The 12,137-nt window shown below is 62.0% G+C and overlaps 2 protein-coding genes across 2 annotated transcripts; one reads left to right on the top strand and one right to left on the bottom strand.

Annotated features, from left to right (window-relative positions):
- Nucleotides 1-2,214: 2,214 nt before the first annotated feature.
- Nucleotides 2,215-5,039, top strand: Percc1 (proline and glutamate rich with coiled coil 1). Its single transcript, XM_090324748.1, has 2 exons — nucleotides 2,215-2,288; nucleotides 3,442-5,039. Exons 1-2 carry the CDS (start codon nucleotides 2,235-2,237, stop codon nucleotides 4,270-4,272), a joined length of 885 nt encoding a protein of 294 aa, XP_090180874.1. The 5' UTR covers nucleotides 2,215-2,234; the 3' UTR covers nucleotides 4,273-5,039.
- Ccdc154 (coiled-coil domain containing 154) lies at nucleotides 4,778-11,741 on the bottom strand. Its single transcript, XM_090324691.1, has 17 exons — nucleotides 11,735-11,741; nucleotides 11,018-11,264; nucleotides 10,741-10,930; nucleotides 10,508-10,554; nucleotides 10,214-10,309; nucleotides 9,823-9,946; nucleotides 8,451-8,552; nucleotides 8,233-8,361; nucleotides 8,039-8,163; nucleotides 7,616-7,742; nucleotides 7,395-7,532; nucleotides 6,242-6,361; nucleotides 6,048-6,124; nucleotides 5,657-5,774; nucleotides 5,488-5,574; nucleotides 4,982-5,169; nucleotides 4,778-4,887 (listed from the first exon to the last, which is right to left on the bottom strand). The coding sequence occupies exons 1-17, from the start codon at nucleotides 11,739-11,741 to the stop codon at nucleotides 4,791-4,793; spliced, it is 2,019 nt and encodes a 672-aa protein (XP_090180817.1). The 3' UTR covers nucleotides 4,778-4,790.
- Between the last annotated feature and the right edge of the window lie 396 nt (nucleotides 11,742-12,137).

Here is a 12,137-nt window from a genome sequence, read left to right as displayed (position 1 = left end):
CCTGCTTTAGCCCCTCCTCAGGCTCCCCTTCCCGGACACTTACCTGCTCTGGTTTCTTCCCTACTCTAGAATTTCCACCCCAGGCTGAGTCATTGCTCTCTCACCTGCTTCCAGGCAGGAAGACCACCAGGATTGCTATGGGACAAGCTTGCTTCCAGCACGCAAGCACCAGAGATCTTTGGTCACTGCAGGAGCAGAGGATGATGTCCAAGAATGGATGGGAGAAGCAGTCCCAGGAGTATGTCCTTGCTGGCAAGACTGGGTGTTACCGGTTTGTAGGTTCATCCAGGACACATGCACAGGCACATTACATCTCCCTCCTCCACGAGACCCAATCGGATCGGTCTGCCCGCCCAGCTCCAGCTCCACCTCCAGCCAAGTCTCCAGCCATGACTTTTTTGTGCTGAAACGGATGACCATGATTGAGTGGCTTGAGGGACACACTCAACGCTGTGGAGCTCAAGATCCAAGACGAGTTGAGGGCCTGGAACTGAGGTGTCGGCAGGGGAACTGGACTCCTTGAGGTGGCCTGCTTTTGGAGGCCCTGGAATCCCTTGGCTTCCGGCTCCTCCCTCCTTTCACCTTCAAAGACAGCAGGGTAGCGTCCTCCAGCCTGGCCCCTGCTCGCCCACCTTATATCCAGGGATCCTGGGGTCACTTTGGGCCGCCTAGAAACCAGGGGCTCAGGGCTACCGGAGCCTATGGGGACTGTATCCTCTGCTGGGAGCCCCTCTGAAGGCTTCTAGGCAGGAGCTGCTTGAGGACAGGGCTCCCCTCAGTTCCCAGCCTGGGTTCCATGCTGCCCTGAATCTGGTCAGGGTGGGGCACACAGGTCCCCATCATCTCCTGAGGCCCCCGGGTGCTCCCTCTCCTCCTCCCCAGCAAGGCAACACACACCACACCTCAGGAGGGGCGGCCATGTCGCCCTTTCCTACACCAAACAGCGGGGGGCACTGTGGCTCCAGCCAGGAGCTGCTGTGGCCGCCACCACGCTAGGGCCATTTCTGGGGTCCTGGGCAGGAAGGGAAGGACAGCCCTGGACATCCTGCCAGCCTGGGCCACTACCTGTACAAGGCCACCACAGCCAGGACAGGGCACGTTTCTTCAGATCCAGGAGTGAAAGGTTCCTGTGCCGGGTGCAGTGGCTCAGGAGGCTGAGACTGAGGATCGTGGTTCAAAGCCAGCCTGAGCACTAAAGTCTTCGAGACTAATCTCCAATTAACCACTAGAAAACGGGAAGTGGCGCTGTGGCTCAAGGCTGAAGAGCTCAGGGACAACACCCAGGCCTGGCATTCAAGCCCCACCAACAACCAAAAAAAATTAATAAATACATAAATGAAGATGGCACAGGACCACCAGGACTGCCTGACCCAGAGCAGGGTCACTGCAGACACAAGTAGCGGGGCTGGGACACGCGGGGTTGTTGTGGACATCCTTATGGGAACACAGGGAGCTGACACAGGATGGACACACAGCGTGGAGACAGGGACAGGGAGACCCAGGTGCAAACCCAAGAACCATGGGTGGCCAGGGTCCGAGCCCTCGGAGCCAGAGGACCCTCCACAGTGAGGGTGTGTGCATCCTGGCAGTTCCCAGGCTTCACAGCACACATGGCAGCACACCGGCAGGTCACCAGAGTGGGGGATATGGCCAGAGGAAGGCTGGGGGAGGCATCTGGGCCTCCAAGCGGCGGCTGGGCCCTGTCTGGGAGAGTAGAGATGGCCACCATCTATTCCTGCTGGCACAGGGGTCTGAGCAGGGGCTCCGGGCGCCACCTACATGAGCTCTGTGCTTTGGGTCTGGACGTGGCTCCTTCCCACACTCTGCCTCTCATTTGGTCAGGGGCCACGGGGCTCCGTCCCCCCTCGCCAGCATCCAGGGCGGCTCTGTTTACAACCTGCGCTATGGAGCGGGGTGTCTTCTGGAGAGCTGTACTCCAGAACTCAAAATAGCATGAAATTTAATTTTCCGCCTATTTGACAAGGCCTGGACCAGGCCCATCAGAGGCAGAGATAAGAGTTCTCGGGTCCAAGGTGTGGGCCAGCTGGGGCCAGGACAAACACTCCACGGTCCCCAGGCAAGCCAGGGGACAGGCTGGTCTGCAGGCACTCCCCCCACGGTGGGGCCCTGGTTGCCGGGCGCTAAAGCAAACGGGCTCTATTTGCCCAGTCTGCGAAGACAATGCCGTCACCAAATATTTGCCAGCCTCAGGCAGTTACAGAGCCCGGCTATAAATGCTTGCGCCCAGGTGGAGGTGGGTCTGCTCGCAAGACCTGCGCCCCAGTCAGGTAGGAGCCCGGGCTTGGTGGGGAGGGAGGGCTGGGCACCAGCTACCCCCGGGGCAAAGGCCCCTCCTGCTCCTGTGCTTGGCTCTGGGCCACCCTGAGGGTCCCTGGATAGCTCCTATGTGGAGGGGGCCCAGCAGGAGGAGGATCTCAGCGTGGCCAGAGGGAGGGGGCAGGAGGCCGCTTGATGCTCACCCTGGTTCCCCATCCCAGAGCCGCAGGCACTGAGCGGGGTGGGCTGTGCCAGCCAGCCCCAGGCGCAGGCGCCTCTTGAGACCCCTGTCTGAGCAGGCACGAGAGGAGCCAGCTCCCCGTCTTGCTGCTTCTTTTTTGGAATGGGCAGCCACTTGCCTCCAACCTGGGGAGGGACCTGGTGACATTTCTCCCACTTGGCCACTCCTCTAGCAGCTTCCCCAGAGATCCCTGTCAAGCTCCAGGCCCAGCTGCTTTCCCGGAGCCTTCCTGGGTCTCCACTCATTCTGGGGTCCTCCACATGGGCCCCTCCAGGGTAGGGCCACTCCCACGTGGCCTCTTTTCACTTGGTGGCCAGGCGTCAAGTAACATGGGGGACCATTGTGTGGCCCCAGGATTCAGAAGGTGGAGGAAGGAAAGGAGTGAGTTCAAGACCAGACTCAGCTAGGAACAGAACCAACTCCCCAAGCCCTGGAGCTTGCTGGAAGGAAGCCCAGGGATCACTCTCTACCTCGCCCACGGGTGGGCAGGGGCCAGGCAGCTTGGGGCCACGGGGTGGACTCCCACGGCCTCTTCCTGGGCTCCAGGTGGGGGAGCCCCACCAGCTCTCCCTCCTGCACCCTCCTCTGTGGTTTGAGGGCCTCACTCTGACGGGCACCATCCCATCTCCGCTGCTGCCCCAGGCCCTCGAGAGGAGAGACCCTGACCTCCAGGGCAGTTGCTCCCACCTGTGGCCGGTCCTTGCCCTGCACCCCACACCTGTACACTGGCAGCCTCTCCTCCTGCTGGGGCAGCCCCGGGTCCATTCAGTCTGCCCATCTCTCTCCTGCTGAGCCAGGGCCCTCCCCAAGCACAGAAGGGCTGGGGGCTCCAGGGAGTCAGGAGAGAGGTGGCCTTTCTGGGGGTATCAAGTCCAGCAAGGCGTGCCAGGCTGGCCATAACCTGTCCCTCTGCCTCCTCCTAGCAGCCAGAAGCCCCAGCAGCTCAGGTCAGGGAAGAGATGGCTGCAGGTGTGATCCGGCCCCTCTGTGACTTCCGGCTGCCTTTGCCATCCCACCAACCCTTCTTGTCTCTGGACCTGGAGCCCCCAGGAACTTCGGAGGAGGAGGAAGAGGAGGAGGAGGAGGAGGAGGAAGAGGAGGAGGAGGAGCTGGAGACCGAGGGACCACAAGTTTGCAGCCTGCCCCTCCCGAACTCAGGGATAGCCCCCCAGGGTCCCAGCAGCCCTGAGACCCCACTGCAGCTGCTGCGTTTCTCAGAGCTCATTAGTGGTGACATCCAAAGGTACTTTGGCTGCAAGGCTGAGGGACAGGACCCAGACCCCACAGACGTCTATGCAGCCAGCCACTCTGCCCGAGAGCTCTACTATGCTGACCTGGCACGCCTGGCCCAGGCCGGGGCTCTGGAGTACGAGGAGGCCACAGCGTCGGGGGTCTGCTCTCCTGAGATACCTGAGGGGCAGGCCTACAGGCTGGGCGTCGGAGGGGAGGACACCCCGCCACTGGGGCCCCTAGCCGAGCTCTTTGACTATGGGCTGCGGCAATTTTCGGGGCCTCACGTGTCGGCCGGCCACAGACTGAGACTGGAGCGCAAGTATGGCCACATCACCCCCATGACGCAGAGGAAGCTGCCCCCCTCCTTCTGGAAAGAGCCAGAGCCCAGCACCCTGGGCTTGCTCCACCCCAGCACACCAGACTTCAGTGACCTGCTGGCCAGCTGGTCAGTCGAGGCTGATGCGGAGCCGCATGGCGAGGACGCCCAGACTCTGGATGGCGCTCAGCTTGCGGGGGTCTAGCGAAGGGGGGGCTGGAGTTGCTGTTGCTGGCTGCCGCCAAGGCTCGGAGGATTGCAGAAAGGGGAGGCCCGGTCCAGCCAGGCCAGAGCCCTCACTGCTCCCCACTGCGTGCCGGGGTCCCCAGATCTCTGCCCATGGGAGTGGGGGCCCGGGCAGGAACTGCAGTTTTCAGGGGCCCCGGGGCTGGCGGCACAAGGGCTTGAGTCTGCTCAGGTCTCCGTGCATGGCAGGAAGGGGGATGTGGCGTTTATTCCTCGGATGAGTGGCTGAAGCCATGGGGCCAGGGAGGGGCGCTAGGCTGGGCTGGAGACAGCACCCATGTCCTGCACTTGGCACACCTGCCGGAGCCCTGAACCCGGGCGAGTGGGCCCTGAGGCTGGGCGTGGCAGGAAGGTCCTGGGGGAGATGTCCAGGAACTGGCCTTTGGTCCCTGGACCCCCATTGGCCCCCCCAAGCCCCTGGGGGGCTGGCCCTGAGGCATCATGGGACTGGCTCTGACAGGGACAAGAGCTGTGCATTTATTTCTGGGAAAGGGACACGGGCTTTTGGGGGGAGAGGGCTCCTGGTTTAGGCTGGGCTGCCAGGCTCATGAAGACAGCTTTCCACCGCAGCCACCTGCACGCACAGAGACATGGCTCGTGGGGCCTCCCCCGCCTCCCGCCCTGCGGCCCCCGCCTGGGGGGGGGGCACCCGGACCCCCGCTGCCCACCTCAGAGCCTGGTACAGGCCCCAGCGGTTCACGGAGACCAGCCCGTCGGGCGCCACGTCTTTGATGAAGAACCGCTGTCTCACCAGGGCCATCAGCATCCGCTTACTGCCCAGCGTCAGCGGCCAGGGCCCCTCCTCGCTCCACAGGCGCAGCACGCTCTCCCGCAGGCCGGCAATCTCCTCCGTGCGCTGCGGGCGCAGGGGCGCAGGGGGCACAGAGGTGCTGAGGTCACGGGGCACTGGTGCTGCCCAGGAGCCCCAGGGAAGGGGGAGGGGAAAGGGGGAGGACACGTGGGGGGTTTATCTCCCTGGAAGGGGGTGGGGAGCCTGGCCGGAGGCCTTATCTTTGGAGCAACACACCTCAGCGCCAGCCAGGCAGACAGCAGGCTGTGGACACTGGACTGGGACCAGAGGGAGGGAGGGAGGGAGGCAGGGAGGGAGGGAGGCAAGGAGGGAGGGAGGCAAGGAGGGACGGAGGGTAGGTCAGGGCCACCCAAGGCCTCTCACCAGCTTGGTCTCTGTATTAAACTTTAGGTTCTGGATGGTCTTGTTGACTTGGATGCTGTGTTCCAGTTTGATCATTTGCTTCTGGAACTGAACAGGGCCCTGCGGGTGAGCAGTCCACGGCGCCCGCCCCCAGGGGCCTGCCCAGGGCACTCCCGGGTCTGAGCGGTACCGTAGCCAGGTTGCCCTGGATCTCAGCAATCTTCCGCCCAGGGTGGTTCTCCTTGAGTAGCTGCACGGACGACTGCAGTGCGGCCAGCTCTAGCTGCACGGCATCGACCGCGGCCGCCCTGTGGGTGCCAGGGGCTGCCTAAGGGGTACGCCGGGGGCCTCCCAGGGACAGGCATGGCAGGGCAGGGACTCCTCTGGCCACCACAGGCCTAAGGAGCTCGAGGGGCTCAGCACAGCCTCCTCTCCAGGGCGGATGTTGGCAGAGGTGGACACGCAGGGGTCTGTGCAGGCTGCAGCAGAGGGGAGGTGGGCTTCCACTGGGGCCAGCTGGGCTGGGGGCAGGGCTGCCCCAGGACATGTGGGAGGAGGGGGCTGTTGGGCTGGGCTCTCACCTGGCCTTGCCCTCAGCTGAGATCTTCAGGTCAGCATCACTCCTGTGGGAGGTACACTCCCCTGAGATGCCTTCTATCTGAAATGTGGAGTGGGCAGAAACCCAGGCTGAGCCCAGACCCATGACGTAGGCGGGACCAGCTCGGGCGGGCATGGGGAGACGGGATAGGGACACAGTGCCCGTGTCCTTGCCCACCTTCTGGGGAAAGCTGTCCACCTGCTCCTGCACTGCCTGCAGCTGTGCCGAGACTTCCTTTAGCCGCCTGACCAAGTCCTCCTGAGACTTCCTCTCTGCACACTCCCACTCAATCTTTGCCTAGGACCCAGATGTGAGGTAGAAGCTCTAGTCTGGAGAGGAAGGTCAGGCAGATGGGTGGGCCAGAGCCCACGTCCACCTCACATTCGTGCACAGACCTGCACACTCTCTGGAGCAGCCCGTCTAGGCACAGGAGGAGCAGACATGCCAGCAAAGCCAAGGAAGCCCCAGGGCCCCCATAGGCAGAACCACCTGGCCCAGAAAGAGCCGGCCTTGTTGCCAGGGTCAGAGGCTGGAGCCAGGAGGCCCTGCTGAGATGCCTTCTACCTGAAATGCCGAGTAGAAACCCAGGGTTTCTGTTCTGATAACACAAGTCAAGCAGGCTGCAGGGCCAGCTGGAGGAGCAAGGCGGACCCACGCCACCAGAAGGGGGGTCACGAAGACACGTTCAGAGGGAGGAGCCCAAGACACGGCCTGACTACTGGCCTGCAATGAGTCTACTCCCTAGAACAGGCCACTCAGAGAGAGAAAGGGGGTTCGTGACAGCCAGTGCTGTGGAGCGGGCAGGAAGGACAGCAGTGGGCTGGGGCCATGAGAAAGTTCCAGCACTGAGCAGATGCACAGCTCTGTGGATGAGCTAGTCAGGGAACTGCACACCATAAAGAGAGAATTGTTAGCCAGAAGCCAGTGGCTCACGCCCATAATCCTGGCTACTCAGGTAGCCCAGAGATGTGGGGATGGCAACTTGGAGCCAGCCTAGGGAGACAAATCCCAGAAACTCTTATCCCCAGTTCACCAGGAAAAGGCTGGAACGTGGCTCCAGCGGTAGAGTGCCACTCGGCTGGAAAAGCTTGTGTTCAAGCCCTAGTACCAGTACAAAGAAGAATGCGGGGAGTTGGAGCTGCCTCGCCAGCTGGCAGCCCACACCACTGGGATGGTGGAAAGCCACGCCGTGGCTTCCTGGCATCAGCAGCGGGCACCAAGAAAGAAGTCAGGGGCTGCTGCCTGGGACAGTTCCCAGCCCGAGGGGGGCAGGGGAGGGGCAGCAGGGGCCGGGCCTCTGCCCCAGTCCCATTCTGTCTCCAGGACTCACCTGGGACAGCTTCATGCCCAATGTCTGCTCCTGCAGGTCCAGCCTCCAGCTCAAGGCCAGGCAGTGGTCACTCAGGTCCTTCAGCTGCCGGGCCACATCAGCCACCAGCTCCTCCAGGGCCCGGCTCTTCTCTTGGAGCTGTGGGGGGAAAGAAGGGGATTGGGAATATCCTGGCTGGGATCCAGTGTCTGGGTTTCTGGGCGTCTCTTCTGGCCCCTTACCAGCTCCAGTGCGCTCTGCATCTCCTGCTGGGCCAGCTTGCCAGACAGCTGCACAGCCTCCAAGTTCTCATGCAGGTAGGAGGCCAGCTCCCCAGCCTGGCTCTCCTCCAAGTTCACGATGGCCTCCCTGTGTCACCAAGAGTGTCCCTCAATGCCACCAGGGAGGAGGGGCTAGCCACTAGCTCTGGAACCTCTCCTGAGATCCCAGAGATCAGGGGGTGGGGTGTTACCACATGTGCCACCAAGGGGAGTGGGCTATGCTCCCCCCAAAGGAGGGACAGGATGCAGAGGGGAGGGAGTCAGTACCCCAGGCCAGCCAGTCTGCCCCTGTGTGTGCAGCGGGCCTCGTGGGTGAGTAGGGGGCCACAGGGCGGGGCCTTTCGTGTGCCCCAGCAAGCTCCTGAGTTCCGATGGGACACCCACCGGGCCTTCTGCTCAGCCAGCAGCACGCGGTTCAGGGACAGCTGGTTCTGCCGCACAAATGTGGTGAGCTGGACCACGGCTGCGTCCAGGCCCTGGCACTGGCCCAGCAAGTGGCCTTCTTCCTCCTGCCGCAAAGATGGCTCTGAGTTCCGGCACCTGCCTGTCTGTGCACCGGCCTGCCACTGTGTGCCTACCTGACGCTGGGCCTGCACCATCCTCATGTGCTCCTCAGTCAGATCCAGAAGCTTCTGCCAGCGGACCTCAAGCTCCTCTCGCAGGCTGTTCTCCACCTTCAGCCTCGTGTTCTCCAAAGCCTTCATTCTCTGCAGGGACAGAGAATGAGTCTGGGCCCCTACCTGGAGGGCTGCCGTCCCAGTCCAGGCTCTTCCAGGGGTCCAGTCGAGGCCCCTACCTGCTCCAGGGCCAGGAAACTCTTCTGCAGAAACCCGCACAGCTTGGCCTCCCTTTTGAGGAAGCGGAGGCTCATCTCCTCTCCAAGCTTGGTCACCAGGACCTGGGGAAGCCAGCATGGTCACCTGCAACCTCCACGATGGACAGCCTGCCTGGCCCCTGCTTAGTTCTTTTCTTGGCCCCGCACCCAGCGGAGCTAGACTTATCACATTCAGGACGAGAAGGAAGGTGGGGTGGGCAGAGGCCCCTGTCCCACCAAGCTTGGGTCGGAAGGGCCTGAAGGTCAGGCATCCTGGGGTCTAGAAATCCCAGATGTGAATCAGTGCCGCCAGATGGGCACTAGGGAGGCTGCAGAGTAGCCAGCTTGCGTCCCAGCTTCGGCCTCAGGCAGGGAAGCAGGTGAGAGACAGAATGGAGCGTCCTCACAGCAGGAGACCCCCTCAAAGGTGCTGCTTCACAGAGGCCGGGCCAGGCTTTCATGCTTTCTTCCACACCCCCTATGCCTCCACCCACATCCTCTCCATCTCCATCCTGTACTCTCTGCCTCCATACTGTAACCCCACCCTTCGTCCCCAGGCTTGGGTTACTCAGGGCTGAGTGTGGGTCAAGAGAGCGGCCACAGACCGTGAACAGATGGGCTCAGCCTCCCTCTGAGCACCTGCTGGCATCCTTGCCTATAAAAATATTGGGGTGCTTTTGAGCAGGGTCAGCAGCCAGACCACAAATGTTTTGGGGCTGCAAAGGTCTCTCTTCAAGCCTCCCAGCCTTACTGTTCCAGCCCCAAGGCAAATATTGATCATTTGTAAATGAACGTCCCTGGCTCTGTGCCAATAAAACTTTATTTACTAAAACAGTCACTGTGTGATTGTGGGCTGACCCCTGGTCCTAGAGAGCCTTCTGTACTCCTGCGCTCAGAGAAGAGGCAGGCGGCGCCTACGCCCAGCACATCAGGAACGTCAGCTCAATGCCCCTGCCTTTTTGGGAGAGACCATATGTCTCCTTCCCGGTGGGCAGTGAGAGGGGACACCGGCAACTCTGGGTAGCAGAGCTATGAAGGCACAGCTGGGGGCGCCCGGCCTGGCCCTGGGAGGAGCTGGGCACACGGTGGAGTCACTGCTTCCCTGGTCTGTTTGCAGAGAGTGTGGGTCTTGTCCCCGGCCCCATGCTGGACAGCAGGCCTCTCCCAGAGACCAGCCGAGAGAGGAAGCCTCAGAACTTACAACCCACTCGGAGGGCAAGACAGGCCAAAAATGGCCGTGGAAGGCGCTCAGAGGGTAGACATTCCTTTTGCTGACCTGATTGGAGTGGCCTTAAGTGGGAGAGGAGGCGGCCACGGCGGCGGGCACCACCACCCAAGCACCTCCCCATGGTACCTGCAGCTTGGCCACTACACGTTCCACCTTCTGGCTGGTGTCCTGCTGACTCTTCTGCAGGGCCCCACAGGCTACCTCACGGCCCTTTTCCTCTTGCCTCAGCAAGCCAGTCAGCTGGGTCAATCTAGGGAGAGTGGAGAGTCATAGCAGCCCCGGGGAAGCGGACGGGCTGGGAAATACAAGCTGCCACCGAGGAACCACACGACAGTGCCAAGGAGGGAGGGGCAGCCCTGCGGCTCCACAGCGAGCTGGGCGCGGAGCACGGGGGATGCTGGGGGGCATGCCCAGAACACAGGGGCCAGGACCCCATCCTTGGCTGGATCAGGAATGCCCAGACGTGTGTACCAGGTGGGAGGTGGGCTCAGGGCCAGTGCAGGAGGTGGCGGCCTACCTGAGGCTCATGTCACGCTCCACGCTCTTCCTCTCCGAATTCTGCAGAGCCTGGGTCTGCCGGATCTGCATCAAGGCCTCTCGGACCTCCACCAGCCTGGTACAGAAGGAGCCGCCTCTGCCAGGCTCGGCACGGGCTGCACAGCCTCCCGGCTGGCCACCCAAAGCCGTGCAGAGCAGCTTTGGTGGGGGAGACCCAGGTCAGAAGTCGGAGCATATGTGGAAATGGCTTACCCGGGGCTAGTGGTCCCCCACCTCCCACTGAGCCCACACCTATGTATGGGGGGGTGGATACCTTATATCCAGGACCTGCATCTGGTTCTCCTTCTGGGATCCAGAGAACTGCAAAGAAGAGGGGCTGGGGTTGGGCAGGCTGGCTTGTTGTCTACTAAGTTCCTACAGCTCAAGGAAGTGTATGGGGGTGGTGTTGAAGGCCTGGGGGTGCTCTGGTCCAGGGGGATATTGTCTCAACCCCTAGGAAGAGGTCCAGTGCATTGTGGGCAGGGGAGATGCTGCTCCAAGGCTCACCTCTAATGCATCCTTCTCGGGAGTCCTGGCCGCCTGCTGTACCTCCTGCTGCAACTCCTGCAGCTCAGAATCCTGCAGCTGCACGCGAGCGCGCAACTGCAGCAGCTCCCGAAGCAGACCCAGTGTGACCTGTTCACAGCGCTCTTTGTGTCCTCGCAGGCATGCCACCTCCGCCTGCAGGTCCGCCACACTGGCCAGAGCAGGCTGGCTCAGCTCCGTCTACTGGGGCTGGGGGGAGCCCCGTCTCAGCCCTGCCCCATCCCCACAGGCAGCTCACCTCTGCTCCAGTTGCCCTTTGCACTTGGAAGCGCTCTGCTTGGGAGCAGCGAGGTTGGATGCGCAGTGGCAACACTCATACCTCTCCGAAGTCTCTTCCGGATTCAAAGGCTCAGAGCTCGTCAGGGCTTCTGCCAGGAGAAGCTCCAGGTCCTCCAGCGTCACAGTGCTCAGCTGGGAGGGGGGTGACGCCCCTGACAAGGTGCTGCCAGCAAGCTCTGTAAGAAAGCATCTTGGGAGCTGTACCCCTCTTGGGGCACAGGCCCCTGATTCTTTTTCTTCTTGTTCTTTGCCAGTCCTGGGGACTGAACTCCATGCCTGGGCACTGTCCCTGAGCTTCTTTTGTTCAGGGCTGGTGCTCTGCCACTACAGCACCACTTCCACCTTTTTCTGTGTATGTGGTACTGAGAAATTGAACCCAGGGCTTCCTGTATGCTGGGCAAGCACTCTAGCACTAGGTCACCTCCCCAGCCTAAGGCCCCTGATTCTTCTAATGGATCCAAACTGCAGCACTCAGTAACCCCTGACCTCGGGTGTCTCATGAGCCACACAGCCTGGCCTGGGGAGGGGTTTAGCTCAGGGAAGTCTAGGGCCCTAAGGATACACGGTTGGACAGTGGGACAGGACAGGCTTCCTGTCTGCTAGTTTGTCTGTGGGGTCCAGAAGCAGGGCTGTCCCACGGGCCCCGCCCCCATGGTCCCTGCCCATCCCAGCTCACCTGACATGGCTACCAGCAGTCCCCACCTGCAGGCCTAGCCCTGGGCCCAGAGCCTATGGCTGCCCTTGGAGATCCGGACAAGGAGGGCGGAGAGCGGCAGGAGGAGGGAGCTGTCAGGCCGAAGGCCCCTGGGGCGGATGTGGTCTGGAATGGGGGAGGAGGGCCAAGGTCTTGGGAGGTGGTGAGGGTGAGCTGGGGGGGACTACTAGGAAGGCTGGGGCTTGGGGACCAGGAGAGGGCCAGCAGGGAGGGCGAGGGCCTTGAAGCAGTTGGGTGTGAGTTTTCCGTCCTTACACCTTGCCTCATCAGAGAATCCCAACCGAGGCAGGTATAACCTGGCAGCAGGGTTATTCTGGAACCTTCCTTTCCTCACCAGAACCTTGTGACTTCACGGCCCAACTGC

Source organism: Megascapheus bottae, chromosome 36, assembly GCF_031878675.1.
Source record: "Megascapheus bottae isolate mThoBot1 chromosome 36, mThoBot2.hap1, whole genome shotgun sequence".
In the NCBI taxonomy this organism is placed as follows: domain Eukaryota; kingdom Metazoa; phylum Chordata; class Mammalia; order Rodentia; family Geomyidae; genus Megascapheus; species Megascapheus bottae.
The sequence above is the reverse complement of the archived record's forward strand: the minus strand, read 5'-3'. Positions and strand labels throughout refer to the sequence as shown.

Excerpts from the sequence above, each read along its gene's own strand:
- Percc1 (XM_090324748.1), top strand. The coding sequence starts at position 2,235 with ATGCTTGCGCCCAGGTGGAGGTGGGTCTGCTCGCAAGACCTGCGCCCC. Across the intron at positions 2,289-3,441 it reads AAGACCTGCGCCCCAGTCAG|CAGCCAGAAGCCCCAGCAGC; the intron begins GTAGGAGCCCGG and ends GCCTCCTCCTAG.
- Ccdc154 (XM_090324691.1), bottom strand. Across the intron at positions 6,125-6,241 it reads TGGACAGCTTTCCCCAGAAG|ATAGAAGGCATCTCAGGGGA; the intron begins GTGGGCAAGGAC and ends TCCACATTTCAG. Across the intron at positions 4,888-4,981 it reads GGCCTGTACCAGGCTCTGAG|GTGGCTGCGGTGGAAAGCTG; the intron begins GTGGGCAGCGGG and ends CTGTGCGTGCAG.